The sequence below is a fragment of the Protopterus annectens genome, chromosome 4.part1, assembly GCF_019279795.1.
Source record: "Protopterus annectens isolate FY-2018-M chromosome 4.part1, PAN1.0, whole genome shotgun sequence".
Taxonomy (NCBI): Eukaryota; Metazoa; Chordata; order Ceratodontiformes; family Protopteridae; genus Protopterus; species Protopterus annectens.
In genome coordinates, this window is record NC_056734.1 from 421,372,896 (window position 1) to 421,391,924 (window position 19,029).

The following is a 19,029-nucleotide window of genomic DNA, read 5'->3' on the forward strand; positions in this document are numbered from 1 at the left end:
TTTTCAGGTTCCTGTTCAACAGGTTTAACTCTGCATTCTGGTCAAAGTCAGCGATTAAACAGCCAGGTAGTCAATATTATGAAAATTTGTCATAAGTTAGTAAAATAGCTTTCAGGAAATATAGCTTTTCTCATGCAAAACTATTTTTCTATTTGAAAGTTTGTGTCACATTTTAGCAAAACAGTTATTAATAGATTCATGGGTTAAGTACTAGGTTAGCTGTCTTTGCAAGCCTAGCCAATTTCCCTTTTTGTGTTTGAAATAACCTATCCCATTTGGTTATAGATTGGCCTTAACCAAAAGCAACAATTATATCAATATTTAGCTCATGTCCTTCAACAATGGAGCCTCCCATCTAGTACAACACAATGGTTTCCAAAAACTATTACACTTTCTGATGTAAGAAAACAAATATTACATTCCTAGCTCAGATGGGAATTAGACAATATAAGTAAAGATATAATGTTAAGGCAAAGTACTAAAGCAAAAACCACTTACAGTCTGTACTTCCTTCAGAGATTTCTAAAAGATATTTCAAGATTTCAGAACCACCATTATCTTCTGGAGGATCTACAAAAACAAGTAAAACTTGTGTTTAAATAAAAGGCAAGACACATTTACATAGGCTTAAACATCACACCTGTTATAGCATATAATTTAATAACCTTTAATGTTAGTGGTATCATCGACTTTAAATCTGACACACTGCCTTTTAGATAACAAAACAAATTCACATACAAGAGACACTACTGTATATATTTAGACAGCTTGTTGGGATCTAATTCCTAAAAGGGTTCATCATGATTAGCAATAATTTTATTCATATACATTTTATGACTATAGGGGCATCTATCATGTTTTGCTAACCACTCGATTATTTCTTTTTTTCTAATAACATGTAAGAAACGCTGACTTGTAACTGGAATGGAATGAATCCACACAAGAGAATCACTGGTATGTAAATCATGCTTATTCGAAACAATACAGTTTATTAATTCCAATAATGCTTCTAAGAACCCCTCTCTCTCCTCATTTTGCTGGTCACTCTAGCACTGTAGCTGTTAGTAAAATCCGAGTCAGCTGGGGCACAGAGTCATTGCAGTTTGCAGCCAACTCCAAAAGGGTTCTTTTCCACTGTTGCAATTTGGAGCTTTTATTTTTTGTTTCAGTTATTTTAATTACAGATATAGTTCCTTCAGTACACATTATTCCTTATTTTATTTCAAATGTATCTCATTTGCTTTGATTTCATAGTGTTTTTCCCTTACAACATTAGATAGGGTGATATAACAAGGGTGCACTTTATTTTTATTAGACTAACAGCAAATAGAATATTGTCTGACAGAAAGATTTATTGAAACATGCAAGCAACTGGTACCTTCAGGCAAACACCTTAAACTTATTCCCACAAGAATGTTCACTTATGATGCAAAATTAGTGTCTGAATATTAAACGCTACTCTTGTTAGAAAGCTAATGATTATGCATCACTTTACTATACGATTTACATATACTATGTCATCCTAATCCCACCTGCAGGTAACATTATAAATATCACTTTACATAAGGCATAACAAAATGTTAATGGAATATTAAATATAAAAGCATCCATCATTCTAAGTAATAATATGATGAATTTGTTAAATTTAACATAGAGTGTAATCTACTCAAAGTTGAAATAAAACTACTAATAAAACCGCAATCAAATAATTAAAGTACTGTGGGATTAAAATGGAACATGTTTGGAATAAATTAAAATAAATGCCAAAGGAAAGTCTATGAAATCAAAGCAAATGAGACTCATTTGAAATAAAATAAGGAAGAATGTGCACTGAATGAACTATATCTGTAATTAAAACAACTGATACAAAAATAAAACTCTGCAACAGTGGAGAAGCACCCCTTTGGGACTTGGCTCCAAACAGCCACAGCCCTATGACCCAGCTAACTTGGATTTTACTTGTAGCTATGATGCTGGAGTGGCCAGCAAAAATGAGAAGAGAGACAACTAGAAACTATAGGAAAGCAGCCTTGCCAAAAAGCAACATCTGTTGTTGCTAAAACACTGAAAAGCCTTATATTTAGTGGAAGACAAAGCATCCTGTACCACACTCCTTAGTATAATCAATTCCAGGGACGCTGTACCTCTGGGTAAAGAACCTGCTGCAGGCAACAGCCTTCAGTGATGTGCATAATTCTGTGAGTGGTGCAGAAACTGTTCCTTGTAAGACGTACCATGCTCATTAGTAGTTTCTGCATTGAGTCTGCAATGAACGTATTTAAAATATACTGCAGTATTACATAATGACAAACCTCCTAGATGTACAGCAGGACCAAAGTTTTAGTGTTAACCTTTTTTCTGTATGTTCCCCCCACTCCTGCCATGCAGATCATCAAGCATCCTCCAACTTGACTGGTCCATTGGGTCCTTAGGGATGAGGACCTCTTCTTTCAGATCTGCTATGTGAGAGCCATCCAGAGGTGCTAGCACCGTGGCAATCATCATGATGGTTGTACTGTAACCAGCATCATGGCAGTGAGAACTTTTTGTTAACCTAACTCCACTGCCTTGGTGGGGGAATGAGATAGTTGCATCGCTGCAGTGACCTACAATGTCCTCCTCATGCGAGTGATTGCTTCCACCCACTCACAAATGACAGTTATCAGCATACAGTAGCTTGGTGGATTGACCACCTGCCCCACATCACCTACTCTGCCTCGCACCTGCTCTGAAGGTAGACATGGAATGTACTCATTCCACTCCCCTACCCCATATGGGCACACCCTTCTTCCTTTGTCTACACCATCAAGAACTCAAACTGCTAATCAAATTCAGATTGCCTCAGTGTTAGCATGGCCTCACAGATTTTGTGCCAGCTTTCCTATGTTTTAAGTCAGGAGAGTAAATTACAGCTACTTCTTCTTCAGAAGCCAGTTAAAGGCAGCCTCACAGTCCGCAGCACGGTACATGCTATGGTATTACTGTTGCAGGTTGTTCTCCATGGTACTGGACAATCTCACTGGCTGTGAAAAAATACTTTGGAAAATTTCAGCCATTAAGTTTTCTCACAGTAAGGCAACAGTAGTATCTTTGTTCACTTCGATAACAGTAGGAACTAGACTTTTATTTCTTCATTTAGCTCAGACCTAGGGTCACCTGAAGATTTGTGGTAGGTAGGACTTGGCAACAAATGTCTCACATATTCACCAACAGTAGTTTTAGTCCCAGTTAGTATTGGTATGAAAACCAATGAAGCATAACATGTTATGCTACTGCATTTTGTTTGTACTTCTCGTCTTGATGCTTTGCAGCCTTGGATCTTTAGGATAAAGGGACCCTAGGTCACTGAAACAAAAAAGTCAACAATTTGAGTAAACAGACAACATATTACAGCTAAAACCTACCCCATTTAACAGTGAAACCATGTGGTGTGACAAGTCCATTGATATACGGTCTTGATGGAGGTCCTGGCCTGTCTGGACTTGTAGTACAGACTAAAACTTCACTAGGATTGCTCTTTCCTTCTACATTTGAGGCACTTAGCTAAGAATGAAAAGAAAAAAAAAACATAGGATGAGAAGAATGCTTTCCATTTTGTTACAGCTACATACACAAGAACATTTTTTTTTTTTTTTATACAGAATATATATTTCCAACATTATGCGGTGGTGGTGCTGTGGTAGCGTTGTTGCCTCACAATAAGATGCTGTCCGGTTCGATTCTCAGCTAGAGCGTCTTCTGCGTGGAGACATGTGTGAATGGGCGTACCTTCATTGAAGGTTGTGTGTCAGGGCTGGTAACTCGGCACATAAAAATCAACTACAATCATTAGCAGACCGGAGTTCCACTGTGGCGACCCCTACCCGGGAAAAGCCGAAAGACACAACAACAACAACAACAACATACATTTCCAACATTAAAATTCACTGAGTGTTAAAACGTTCATCATCATTTTACTCACTGGTACAGAACTGCATTAGCATGAGTTGTTAATATCAGCATGATAATGCAGTCTTTACATACAGCACCAAAGGTAGGCCTGTGACACACAAAAAGGATTCTGCCAAGGTATAGTGGTAATCAGAGTGCTTGTCCAAATAAATATGTAAGTTACATGTGGCATTTTTATATTAGTTTGTACTGCTTAAGAGATCAACTAGTCAGATAGCAGAGGAGACTCAAATACAGATAAACCTTTTTAACTTCAGAAAATGTTGTTGTTACAAAAAAGTGTATGCAATTGCACAACTGAACACTTCTGCAAATTAAGTTTAACTTCACATGTGAAATACAAAATTCTTTGTTCTCTAAAGCAGTCTGAGGTTTCATTTGAATCGGTTCCACTGTAGTACAAATGTTACAGAACACTGTTCATCTTCCATCTCTGAGTGGTGATAAGTACGACTGTGAGTCTGAAGGACCAACCAGACAATCTAATCTCATGAGAAAAGATACCTACAAAGTTTTAGTATTCGTGTAGGAAACAAGCAGAAGGAAGCATCTTGTGATATTTAATGAGTAAGTGCTTCTGGGCTTCGGTCTGTTTCTATATTTCTGAAACCATAACAACTATAAAGCATTCAGCAGGTATACCTGATATACATTACAGGTTTCCCAAAGTCTCCTTACCCCAGCCATAAATCTACTCACTCAGGTATGAAAGCTTTCAGCTGTAGATGTTTCATAAACCTAAAAACTTAACACAAAAGCATAACCACTCACATAAGCACTATTCATGCAATGAGCTAAAATTGTCCCTTAGGGATATGAACTCCATAACATTCAAGGCTTTTTCTACATGAGTAGTTTACTCTGAAAACATTTGATTTTTTTTTCTGAGGTGACACAACTTGTTGAATTCCCTGCATGGGAGACTGCACTTTTCCATGTACACTATCTGCTATGCATAGCAAACTTCATTGTTACTGTAATCCATGGTAGAAAGCAATTTGCAATCAACACATTTTCATCATTCAAACCTAACATAATGACATGTGATTTCTTTCTATGGTATATTTTTATTTCCTAAAATTACCTGAAAAATATTCTGTGTACTGGGCTGCAATGGCCACATTATGGTTGTTGATGTTTTGCATTACTTATGGCATTTGTAAAGCAGGCTGTAAGCAAATCTATACATGCATTTTAACATGACATGACCCCAGCGAATATGCTAAGGTGGGTGTAAATCTCACTTTTTCTAGAGCTCCCTTTTGCAAAGACAAAGTGACAATATATGTATCCCATGAGCTGAGTTTTTCAGCAAGTTAGACTACAGTCATGAGGACAAAGATTAAGGTTTCTTTGGACTGTCATTATTACCTAGCAGACATCAGCATTCATATGATATTCAATGGAGAGTGAAGGTGGTAGTTAGTTGTGTAAGTATGTGCCTATGCCAGTTTCTGCAGTGACACACAAAACTGTTTTGCGTGCCTCTCCATATATGAAGAATGGATGAGATAACTCTTCTCCCACACTCATGCACACACAGGTAGCATTATGAAGGCTGTTGGCTCCAACTTACAGAATCTAAAGAACATCTAGACTGGTGGCTCAGGGTCCCAAAAAATTAGAATTCAGTAGAAGAGATACGGCAAAATGATTAGCGAGTAGCAAAACATGCCTAAATGTCCGCAAAAAAAGTTGACAAAAAATTGAAAGCCCAACGTACTTCCTCCAAGACATAACCTCTGAACATGCAAATTAAAAACAGTGTTTTTTCAAGGGTGGCAACAACCCTTGCTCCTCTAACATTCTCTGCTAATTAAATATACCAGCAACATGACAGAGTAATATTCGGGAAAGGACTTATTCCACAATCCTGGTATTACAACGATCTTGCAAAAAAAGTCAATCAATAATGTCTGTGATGAATGTAAAATAAATAATGGCCACAGCAATCTATTTCATCTTGCTGCTCTCACTGGTATGCACTGCTTTACATGGCAAGCCAAATGATTAACCATCTAACCGTTATCAAGTAATGTCTCGCTGCTTTCATGTAGTCTGCTTCTCCCATAGACAACTCCACCTTTTAGTCCTCAGCTGGATTTCTCATCTCTTCAGAGGGTGGGAAATAATGGTTATATAATAACTTATTTCACTTACTATTCTTATATACAATCCTTCTACCCCTAAACAACATACAACAACTAAACAAACAAGCAAGCAAGCAAGTAAATATGAAATAAATGCAAAACATGCATGGATCACTTCTGTAAACATTGTGTATTCTTATCACTGTCCAATGACATATTTGATGTCTTGCCCATTACTTACTTTTACAAACTTACTTGGAAGAAAAAAACACAACACTGAGAAATGGAATTATGCTCCCATTGATGTGGCTAGTCTACTGAATAAATATTGCTGGGTAAAAAGATCAGCTGCTCTGCAAATGATTTCAGATGTTTAGCATACATATTAATAGGACATGGAATGGTTAACTATGGCCTGCGACTTTGTGGGAGTGGGAAGGGATAAGGTATGCTAATGAATAGCATAGTGTCTTATTTCCCGATTCTGTCTTCAAATCATATTAATAAGAAGCGATAGGTAAGTTATTCATCTGTACAACTATGATACTAATGAAATAATTATATGTTAGTACCTTGAGAAAGAAAAAGTGTTTTTAATTATAAAAATGTATTTCTACTCATTTTAAAACTTAAGAGAAGAATTCAGCACCTGCTGTTTTGATTATTGCCTGGGATGCTAAGATAACTTGTAATCTGTAGAAAATGTATTAAGGAAACAAACTACTTAGGTGCCTTAGTGATTCTAGCTACATGGAAACAAAAAAGACTAAGACCTAGGTACTGACTCCATTCAGTCTTTTTGAATGTTTTTAGTAATAGGTAACCAGCTCAGCTTCTTACAGTAACTGTTAATCTGACTTAGAACTACAACTCTGAGTTTGAACAAAAGTACTAAGATACTCTTTCAAGCCTAATATCAAACATTCCTTAAAGTGCTAGTGAAGACTGTCACTAACTAAATATAAAGGATGTCACTGCAAAAAATAAACCGACATTCTTAACTACAGACAGTCAAAAAGAAGGCCTCCACAGTAGTCACACTATAAGTAAGTAATATACATTAACTGCTCATCTCATCACAGTAAACTGTGTCAGCACAAAGTATCATCAAGCAGGCAAATGAAATCATTACATCATTTCAGAGTGTCAGCTGCCATCAAGCCATTTTAGAAAACAAATCAGAAAATAACCACAAACAGTACAGCAGAGACAGTAGGATGCAGAAAAAGACAAACGATGATGACAAACATATTTTAAATCAGTTCTTGGACAGTGTTGGTCCTTTAATGGCAAAGTGCAACTTGTAGGATATGATAACAGATCAGAAGGTGCATTTGCTTTGATATGACACAAATAAATGTAAATGACAAATACTATATCATGTGGCAGGCCGACTGAAGAGTAATGACAAAAGTGTTCAGTAGAATATAGAGTCAAGGATCATAATTAGTACTACTAAGCTAACTGCCCACAGCATTTATTTAGCCAATGCCTCCTTGGGAGACCCAAACCCTGCATCTTGTGTTTGTAAGGCAAACACCTTAACCATTAGGGCACCCTCCCAACCCCCTTTTAATAAACATTCTTTTTGGAAACGCTGAATTACAAAAAAAATATTACAATGCTATGAATACCACTCCAGGAGTCCAGAAGAAGAACTCTGCATTTAAGGTTCAATGAATACAAGAGAAATAAGCTTCTTTCAAAATGTCTGGGGGAATATAAGAGAATATTACATACCACAGAACAAGTGCACTAATATAAAGTAATTATACAATGACTGGCCATTAATATTCTAAAACGAGCATGCTGATTGGCCAGCCCAACCAGCGTGCCCATTGAAAATCCGAGAATATACCAACGGAAAAAGGTCCAGTCGACCACTGTTGGTATATTCTGTAAGTTTTATTTTTGTTTTTTAAAAAATAAAAATAAAATCTATGTAGTCCGGACTCTGGGCATACGAGAGAGGCAATGTGGAGAAAATACTAGGGAAATCAGGTACGTTATTTAAAACTAAAGACACGTACCTGATTTCCCTTGTATTTCTTCCATGCTGTCTGTCTCATACCACTAAACTGCCCAAAACTATTTTTTAATTAAAAAAAAAGAAAAATGGACCAATGGAGATCTTCTTTTCTCCACTGCTTACTTTCCCGGGCACTGATGTACTGGGTATGCATGGGAATGCAAGTCCCAAACGCATGCGCAGTACATCAGATAAGTCTCAAGGAAATGTCCAGCAACAGAAGGACAGCACGGCACCATTATACAAAGACATTATTTAAGAAAAGTAAGTATTTTTTTTCTTAAATAATGTCATTGTATAATAGCAATAACCCATGTCTGGGTGTGTGTAATGCTGGATTTACCCACAGTTGTCTTTGTTTGGTCACTCAGGCTTCACCCTCGTGACCAAACCACACCAACCATGGGTAAATCCAGCATTACCCACACCCAGATGTGGGTTATTGCTTAAATGATTCACAGTTGACAACAGATAATACAAACATAATAAAATAGGAGAAAATAGCCTGCTGATAATAAATGGTTACTTAAATTTGCTAAACTTGATATAAATGAAACTCCCAGTTAGAAACTGCAACTGAACTAATTTTCATGCTAAGTGATGATCAAATACAAGTTAAGCTACAAGAAATAACAAAGTAAGTGTACGTCTATTAATATAACAAAAAGCATTTGATTGGGAATATACAGCAGTTCTAAAAGCTGTAAATGGGCAGTCTTATTTATTTATTATTTATTTATTTGTTTAACATTTGTTGACAGGGTTTGTCCGACTGAGCTGAAAAGCCCTTTTTCAGTGGAGGCCCGGGGAGAAAAGCTCCAACATATTATACAATTTTCATTATAAATTAGCATTAAACAGCAATGTTGCAGGATTATTACAAGGCATTAAGTAACTATACAGTGTTATACAGTGTCAATAATCAGGAGTATAGCAAAAACTATTTCAAAATGTATAAAAAGAAATATGTCATTAAGATGAATATAGTGTTGGGGTAAGTGGTTACAAAAACCCAGTTTTATCATAATGTAGTTGCATGAAGGCAAGGCAGTTACAATAGAATGTTTCTCTGAGGCGATTAGCTTAATAGGTTTTAGAAGACAGTAGAAAGAGTAGTCAAGGAAGATTAGAGAGAGCTAGTGAGAAGATTGAGGTAAGGGCAGAAAGTAGATTAAGGTATGAGAAGTAGGGGATGTTTAAGGAGGGAGAGTGCAGTGGCAGGACCAGTGACTTTTAAAGTGCTCTTTGGTGGATGTCTTAAATTGTTTAGGATGTGTAAGGGTCCTGATTTCTAGTGGGAGTCTATTCCAGGCAATAGTGGGGTGATAGCTGTACATGCTACGTCCAAATTTAGACTTGGGTTTGTAGATTTGTAGTAGGTCTTGATAAGAGCTTCAGAGAGGTTTGGAGGGAGAATAATGGGAGATGAGAGGGGATAGTGCTGGGCAGTAGGAAGACTGGTATAGGATAGAATGGATGACCTGGAGCTGAGAGAGAAGAAGCTGGTTGGGTAATTCAAGCCAGTTTAGGTGTTTTAGAGACAGACAGTGATAGGATTTGTAGGTTTGTTGGGCAGCAAATCTAGCTACCTTGTTGTAGGCAGATTCGAGTTTGGTCAGGAGTGTTGAGTTAAGATTTGTGAGAATTTGAGAGTTGTACATTAGACTGGGTAGAAGGTAGGTAAAAGAGAGAGTAATCTTGGCTTCAGAGGTGAGGAATTTCTTGTTACGGTAAAGGAGCCCTAGTTTTGAATGAGTCTTTTTGATACAGTTATTAACATGCAAGTCAAATTTAAGCTGATCGTCGATGATTAAGCCTAAGAGCTTAGTACTGGATTCTACCTGAATGGGAATGTTATTAAGGGACTGTATGGAGAAGGAGGGTTTAATATTGTTGAACGTTTTAGGTAGGAAGAGTAACAGCTTTGTTTTTTTAGGGTCAAGGATGAGCTGGTTGTTGGAGGGCCATGTTTCAACTAAGTTAAAAGATGCCTGAGTAGCTGAGAAGAGCTTATAGGAAGAGTTGGCTGTGGTGATGACTGTAGAGTCATCTGCGTATTTCACTAAAGATGACTGAGGACAGGAGGTATAGAGCTGAGTAGTAAAGATATTAAAAAGTAAAGGCCCTAGGATAGACCCTTGAGGTACACCCATTGTTACAGGGAGAGAAGGGGAGAGTGCAGAGTGCCATCTCACTGATTGAGACCTATCAGTGAGGTAGCTGGAGAACCATGCAACAGTATCAGTGGAGAAGTTGAGGTTATGCATGTTGTGCAGCAGAAGAGAGTGTGAGACAGTGTTGAAAGCTTTTGAGAGGTCCAAAAATAGGCAAGAAATAAGTTTATGGTCATCCATGGCTATAGAAACAGTACTGAAGAAGGATAATAGAGCTGTAGTGGTGCTATGTTTGGGTCTGAAGCCGTGTTGAGTGGGTGTAAGCAGATTTTCCTGTATTAGATACTGCATAACTTGTGTATGAATACATTTTTCTAGTACTTTAGAGAGAGGGGAGAGGATAGCGATAGGTCTAAAGTTGGAGATATCAGAGGAGTTACCTCCTTTGCGTACAGGTAGAGTGTAGCATTGTTTCCAGATGGAAGGGACTTTAGATTCAGAGGTAGGGCGATTAATTAAGATAGATACAGGGAGAGCAAGAGAGTCAGCTGCTAGTAGAAGAAAAGTGGAAGGAATATTGTCAGCTGATGTTGAGCATGGTTTTAATTTAGAGAGGAGAGTTTTGATGTAGCTAGTAGGTACAAGCTTGAGGGAGAAGGTATTTGAGGAGACAGTATTAGGAGTAGGTTCAGAAAAGTTGAAGATGTTAGTAGTAGAGGAGTTTGGGTTAGGGTTCAGTAGCTTAGATATTGAATCGATAAAATAGGTAATGAAGATAGTGGCAGTTTATTCAGACGTCTTGTCTGGGCATGGTTTAGCTAAGATTTGGTTAATAGAGTTCCAGAATTTTTTAGGATTAGATTTTAGGGCTGCGGGAGGTTTGTTCTAGAAGTCCTTTTTATCTTTGTTTATGTGTTTTTTTTTTTTGTCAGATTTCTGAGTTCATTATATTTTTGCAAGTCAACAGGGAGCTTAGTTTGTGACCGTTTTTTCCATAACTTGTATCTAGTTACCATAAGGGTATGAGTAGCTTTTAAAAGCCATGGAGATATGTTGTACTTAATTCGCACTTTGCGAGGGGGAGCAAGTGAGTCTAAGATGCTAAGGAAGATGGAGTTGAAAACTAGGACTGCTTCTTCTAGTGAGAGTTGGGTAAGGAATTTCCAGTTTACTTTAGAGAGGAGGGCATTAAAGGTTTCTGTATGGAAGTTAGAGAGTTTGCAACAAGTGATAAACCTTGGAGGTTTTGAGAAGTGAGGAGTGAACCTAAGCACTTTTATAGGGGAGTGATCATTCATGGTGTTTGGTAGGATTTCAGGGTTATGATATTTGGGAGGATTAGATACAAGTACCCAGTCAATAAGAGTACTAGATGTGTGAGAGTTGTTTGTATGGGTAGGTTGGGAGATTAGCTGTGTAAAGCCATATAAATTAATATGAGTATTAGAGTCTGGATTACTGAGAGTTAACCAGTTAATGTTGACATCCCCAAGGAGGATAGTTTCATTGGGGATGTGTTGAGAAAAGTATAAAAAAATATTTTCGAGCAGAAGAATGCTGTCTCCTGGAGGAATATAGATGGCTGCTACTGTGATAGGGGTGTGATAATTGATTTTAAGGTTAGCTGTAAGTAGTTCAGCTGGAGAAAAGGATGGGATAGGTTTCATAATACTTGTAATGGTGAGGTGGTTGGAGTAGTGGATGGCTACCACACCCATTTTTTTGTTTTGGCGATCTATGCGGAGTATATTCTAACCAGGGGGGAGAATGTCTTTATCAGAGGTTTGGGGTTTTAGCCAAGTCTCTGTTAGGGTGATGACAATAGGGGTGTGGACGGCTATCCAGGCATGGATTTCACTAACTTTGTTTAGAATACTACCGGCATTCATAGAGTAAAAGGAAATATGTTTGTTTGGAGAGGATGAGTTTATTAAGTAGGGAGAGGTAGAGTGATGCATGGTGGGGTGATGGATGGGTCCAGGATTTAGATGCGTGTCTCCTGACAGAAGCAGGACTACATGAAGTTAGTAAAGTTTGAAATTAAATGGGTTGTAAGTCAAGTACTTAGTCTTTGTTTTAGATGCTAGAGAGTGAGGGGGGAGGAAGTTTGATTTTAGGCAAAGGGATGTTCATGGAAAAGAGAGAGGAGGAGATTGCAATAGAATACTGCAGAGATGAGAAGCAGTTAGTATGGGGATTAGTGGGATCTCTATGGATAGGTGGTAATGGAGTAGTACAAGATGTAAGAATGAGAATGAGAAGTAATGGAGGCAAGAGGAAAATAGAGAGGGTTGCAAAAGCAATGGCCAAAGGTGGGGAAGTAGGATTGGGATGGAGTGAGGAGTGGGTAAGGGACTACGAAAAGTAAGCTGTTGGACCTGTTAGAGAGTTGAAGTAAAATTTAAGTGAAACAACCTGTAGGGGGAATAGGAGATATATTGGAAGAAGGAGGATTTGCAGCAGAATAAAGTATGAAGTGATAAGTAGGGGAGGGGTAAGGTGTTTAGAATGTTTTAGCAGACAGGAAGGGGTGGAGTTTGGGGTGGAAGGGATGAGGTGGTTAGGTATAAAGGAAATGATATGTGGGTGGGAGGAGACTGGAGTGAGCCTGAGCATAGCAAGGGAGAAACGGAGCAGGATGGGCCAGGAAACGGCAGTCATCACAAGAAACAATCAGCAGGCCAGGAGGGAAACAGTAAGGAGCACACACTGAGAGTCAGCAGGTAAGTAGAAGAGGTGGCAAGGTGTAGACAGAGAAGGAAGAGATGTTATAGCGAGGTATACACAGGTATTCGCAGTAAGATAAAAACAATTAAAAGGAAACCACAAACAGAAAAACAAAAAGAGTATAGCTAACTAAGAGAGAGTTGACACTAGGGTAGTGACTAACTTATAGATGGCAAAGAGAGACAGAGGCAAGGTTTCCAAACAGGTGAGTATGGGGGGGGGGTCTCAGTGGTATGCAGGTATCCTGTACAGCAGACAATGTAAGACTGATTTGTGGTATGAGTTTAGAACATACTTTTAGTGTAAACTGGATATACAATAGAGCACAGGTGTAATTCCAGGAGTTGGAGCAGTATCAGTAAAGGTAGATGCAGTCTTGAGGGAAGTCACTTTGCTTTAAAACCTTGGGAAAACAGGAGGGGAGAGAGTGTGCTGAATATAAAAGCTAGGGAAAAAACTAAATCAACAGAGGTACTATACAAGCAACTACTGATAACAGCTAGAGAGGAGTTAGTTGAGATAAAATATGAAAAATACAAAAATAAATAAAGTACATATGGCATTAACTTTACAGATTAGAGCAGTAACAATGTCAGACAAAAGTTCAGTAACTTACTTCCACTATAACACTTTCACATAAACAATGGTAAAAAACTATTAACCATGATGTCTTAGTATAAAAACAACTGACAATAAAAATGTCGGCTGTAGTCCATGTAGTAAACGTGCCATTTTGTAGTTGAAATAATCAAACTAACTGAGATATGAGAATATAGCTAAACAGACGTTCTATACTTTAACTCTTGAATTCTACAAGCCAGCTTAAGCAATTAAAACAATTGTCAGTCTCATGGCAACAGAACTTAGAACTAAAAAAGTGAGCTATAATTTGCATCCATAAGACTGCTATTAAAAATTATTTGACATAGAGGTCATGACATAAAGCAGTCACTGTGTAAGTTAAATGCCCAATAATGCAATGCCTAGATTCTGCAAACCAACTGTCACCAGTTAACACTGCTAAAGAAATTCAAACTGCAATCTACATATATATTTAAAAGTGTACAAAAGAGCAATTGCTACATAAGTAGAAATATATCCAAAAGAAGATAAAAAAATAACCTATATTAATTTGTGTGACATGAGACAATAACTCAGCCAAGTCATGACTTAACAAATATTTGAAAAGGTGCTTACCAAAGTCCCACAAATAAGTCGCAGCAGCATACAAAGCCCTTCCAAGTGAAGTAAATGCAGTTTAAATGCTGAGTACAAGTGAAAAGCTGTTTACATCAGTAATATTAGGGACCTGCACACCACTGACATGAAGCCACAGACTAGTATTCTTATTCTGAAATGTGACTAAAATTCAACCAAGGATAATTTTGAGATTTGGTTAAAAAAATTAAACGCACTAAATAAACAATACAAGTCAAATAACAGACTTTGGAAGACAAATGACTGTGGCTTATTTTTAATAAGATCTATTTAGCATTCTGGTATATAAACCAGATAATAAGCAAAGATAGGAAAGTTACTGAAAGACAGATCTCAGAGGATCATAGGAGGTTACTAGGTTAATGGCCCCATGGTCCTTACAAGCTTAGCCAAGTTTAACCCATGTTCCCAAGGGTGTCTGGTTCAGGTAGACACTATAATCAGCACCTACGGCCCCTGTCCAAGAGGGACACAGGTAGAACCCCCAGGGAGAATTTCCTGTTACCCATCCAACCATCCAAATTATGCTTAAATAGGGCCAGCAAAGGGCTTTGTTTAACACAAATAGGAGGCTTGTTCCAAAGGTAGGGCAAGCCCTGTGAGACAAATTTGTCTCTCCAGCAAGTTGTTTTGATGTTACATACCATATTAAGGTCCTTTGAGTGAGTGACCCATGTGCCATTTGACTTGCGAATGTGCAGCATTCCCATTAAAGCTGGGTCAAAGACTGCTCTATATGCAAGGCACAGGTCACCTCTGAGCAGTCTTTATAACATGGAGTAAAGTGACAATGATTTCAGCCTGTCCGCATAAGACAGATCTTGAAGATCCTGAATTTTCTTTGTAAGGAACCTTTGTGGTCTCTCCAGATGCAAAGGAACATACCAAAGGGAGCGTTGTACTCTATTGATGGCCTGATGATTGAAGAGTACAGGGGGGTTATAACCTCTTTTTTTTCTGGAGGCAATGCCCTTACTTATGAGATGAGCAATATAAAATGTCCTTCTTACCACTGTGGAGACATGGTGATTGAAGTTAACGTTGCTGTCAACCTGTGTACCCAGATCTGTCACCATTGACTGTGTGCTTAGTGTACTGCTATTTATGCGGTAGTTTGCAGGGACATCACCCTTACTGAAGGAGATGATAATGCATTGTTTTGCATTAAATTTAAGAACATGACTTTGGCACTAGTTATTAATCTGCGTAAGACCATCATGTAGGATGATGACATCGCTAGGAGTTTCAATGATCGCTCCCAGTTTGCAGTCATCAGCAAACTTTGTCATCCACAGAGCTTTAGTTTTAGCCTGTACTTCACCAAAGTATATTCTGAACGGTAGGGGTTCCAGAAGCAATCCCTATAGAACAGTACTGGTTACAGGTCTGCTGGAAGAGGTGGAGTCCCTATTTTGGCATATGAGTTCTGTCAGTGTGCCAGTTTGTAACCCACCTGACAACATATGGGTTGATACCCAGCTGGGTGAGTTTATCAATCATGCCTGAGTGGGGGATTGTGTCAAAGAACTTCCCTAAGTCTATGTAGGCCATATGAACAGATATGCTCTCATCCAGGGCTTTGGTGACTGTCTAGAAATCCACCAAGTTTAACAGACATGATCTCCCCTTGACAAAGCCAAACTGGATGGGGTCAAGCATTTGGAGTTTTCCTATATCCTTGTTAATGAGGTCCATGATTCGTTCCATGGCCTTGTAGATAAGGCTGGTCAGGCTAATGAGTCTATAGTTCCCAGGGTCCATGGATGTACCCCCTTTGTGCAGAGGGATGACAGTAGCTGTTTTCCATTCTGCTGGGATGAAGTCAGTGCTTAGGCTGTGACTGAAAAGCATGCTCAATGGTGATGCTAATTCCTGTTTTAACCCATGTAGAGCACAGCCCAGGATGTTGTCTGGTCCCATAGAGGCTGTTTTTAGCCTTGGGGAGGGCATTTAAGACCTGCTTCCCAGAGATACTAGGCAGGGGACAGGTGTTAGGGATGCTTTGGGGTATATGTGGCAGGGACAGGGGAGTACGTTTTCACTGAACCTGTCACCCAGTAATTTGCTATATCCACAGGTTCAATATATGCAGTACCACTATCTACGAGTTCACCACAAATCTGGGCCTTACATTTGAGGTTATAGATGTAACTAAAAAATGCCTTGTGGTTATCCTTAGTTAGGGAAGCTAATCTGGATTCATAGTTAGCTTTGGAAGACTTCACTAGCTTGTTTAAGTTGAGGAGAGAATGTTTCCAGTTTTGAGACAGGACCTTTCTACTGTTAGACAGCAAATTTTTTCTCCTATTATAGAGCGTATTGATGGCAGTTGTCCACCAAGCAGGTTTGTTTTTCCTTGAAGATCTTGCTTTGGTTCTCTCAGGTACAGCAGAGTCAATACAAGAAAATCATGAAAGTACAGGTTGCAGAATAATGTATTCATAATCGTTTTATCTAGTACTGTAAGAAGTCCCATGATAATCAAATGTTATTTAAAAAAAATCAGCAGATTTGTTATCTGGACAGACTGGGTGTTTCTAATAGTTCATAGGATCATAAGTTCATAGGTAGGTACTAGGCTATCGGCCCAAGGGCCTACGTAAGCCTAGCCAACAAGGTTCCCTGGCTTACGCCACCCAAGAAAGTTATTTTCCTGTGCCACTGTCGAGCAGAGACACAGAAGTGATCCCCGGGGTGTATTTCCTATTTCCCATCCACTCATCAAGATTTTTCTTGAAGAGTGTTAATGAAGAACTTTGCTTGACATAGATGGGTAGCCTGTTTCAGAGTATGGGAAGTCTCTGGGACAGGAATCTATCACTTCAGCATGTCCTGTTTATTGTGGTGACAAGGTTTAGGTCCTTAGAGCATGTAGCTTGGAGGGATTGGGATTTCTTTAGGTGTAGCATGTCCAACAGCTCTGGGTTTGACATAGCTTTATATGTTAGGCAGAGATCACCTCGGAGTAGGCAATATGCTACGGAGTAAAGCTGGAGTTTTTTGAGGCGGTCAGTGTAGGGCATTTGTTTGAGGCCAGTAATCCTCTTTGTGAGGTACTTCTGTGGCCTTTCCAGCTGCTGTTGATGTCTTGTCTTTAGAATAAAGGAATATTGTGTTAATAGTTAGGGAAAGTTTAGTGGATATTCTTTACTTCCCATGTACTGCCTACTTGGTATGTAAAATGGACAGTTTGAATTCACTTAGTGGTCAAAAGAGAAAACAGTAGGTTGTTACCTTACTGTTTTTTTACTGAAGACAACTGTGTTTGATATACTTTATTTCTGTTCTCTTCACCTCAGGAAAAGCTAGAACCGGAATGGATTAGCTTCATGATATTTCATTTCCATTATGGCTTGAAGAAGAAAGACTCATAATAGAAGAAACACTTATTTATACATATTATGCTATATAGCTACCAAATTACTAATTTGTCCCTTTAGGTAATATATTCAGCTACAGTAGATGGACAGTCTATGATTATAACATGTCACAAAAGGAAATGGAAGACAACAAAGAAACGAGGGCTTACAATCTTAATCTTTAAGATCAGTCCATATTTATTTGGTATTCAGTTATTGACTGGATAAACCCTCTAGGCAGAAATGCATCCTTTCCATTCTGGGAGAATCATATGGGCAACTGGCCTGTACATGTTCACAGTTCCAAGTACAAAATGAGGGGAATCAAATCCTAGCCCTAGTGAAAGAGGCCCATTAGCAATTCACAGCGTAAACCTTCCAAAGTAAACTGTTAAAGAATTCCAAGGATATTTTAAATTTGTAAAAAAGAAGTTTAGTAATTAAATGTCAGGATAAAGAAGGACAAACTACAGAGTTACGCCAAACAAGATTTAAAGCAATCACTGAAGTATTTGACACACTGGTTACATTTAATAGAATTTGTTCTGAAGGGAGGGAGGGTATCAAATATTAAGAAGATGTTAAAAGCTTTGAAACTGAGGAAATTAATTTGATTTATAAGCATTAAAAAAGTGAAATACTGAATGTGTGTTAAATTGGGATAAGATCTAGGAAGTGAGTTTCCATAAGTGTTAATATCAGGAATTTAAGGATTGTGCAATGACAGAGAGCAAAGGTCTGCCATAGAAAAGTAAGAGACTTTGTCCTTCCTTCCTTCACCTGTTGATGTAATGTACCATGGTGGTGTTGTCCATCTGAATTTGGACTATATGTCCTATTAGGAGGTCCAGAAAATTCTGCAAGACCTTGTGAAGAACTACATTTCACGAAAATTGATATAAAAGTAGAAAGTTGAATATTCCATTGGCCTTAGACCATAAGGAGGTGCAGAACTGCAATCCAACTTCAAACAGAGGTGTTCATCAACAGAAATGGAATAGATGATGAGGTCAAAAGGGCATTCCTCAATCTAGATTCTGAGAAGAGATCCGCCATCACCACTCTAGAAGTATAACATCTGAAATAAGGCTCCAGATTGAGTTTGCTGAGATGATACATACATATGAAAAATTATCTGATGAAGAGGAGCAAAAGGAAACCACTGCCAATATTACACCAAAGAACTGGATAATTTTTTGGACTCCAAGAATATCCAAAAAGAGGGCAGACTAATAGTGGGAAATGACAATAGTTGTATCTGGTTAGTAAGGCAGCCTCTCAGAATCTTAAAATCTAAAAAGTTTAATAAAAATCCCACTCAACTCAAGTCATCTGAAATGTATTTGTAACTTAGTATGATTCTCAAGAGATAACTGAAAAATCTACAGTATTGTCTCTTGCTAGAAGCATGGGCCCACGATGTGGCAAGTAAGAAACTGGTCATCTAGATGTGGGAAGGCATGTGACCCCAAACCACTTGTTTATATCACCACCACTACAACGAGGCATTTCAAGAATACATGAGAAACAGATGTTACCCC

General features: G+C 38.3%; 1 protein-coding gene across 1 annotated transcript in view; it reads right to left on the minus strand.

The window, feature by feature from the left end:
• Positions 1-19,029, minus strand: part of FNDC3B (fibronectin type III domain containing 3B) — a 2,611,550-nt gene that overhangs the window by 714,035 nt on the left and 1,878,486 nt on the right. The window contains exons 17-18 of the mRNA XM_044070236.1: positions 3,405-3,543; positions 499-570 (exon numbers count right to left, since the gene is read on the minus strand). Of these exons, the coding sequence (XP_043926171.1) occupies positions 499-570; positions 3,405-3,543 (211 nt within the window). The remainder of the gene's footprint in view (positions 1-498; positions 571-3,404; positions 3,544-19,029) is intronic.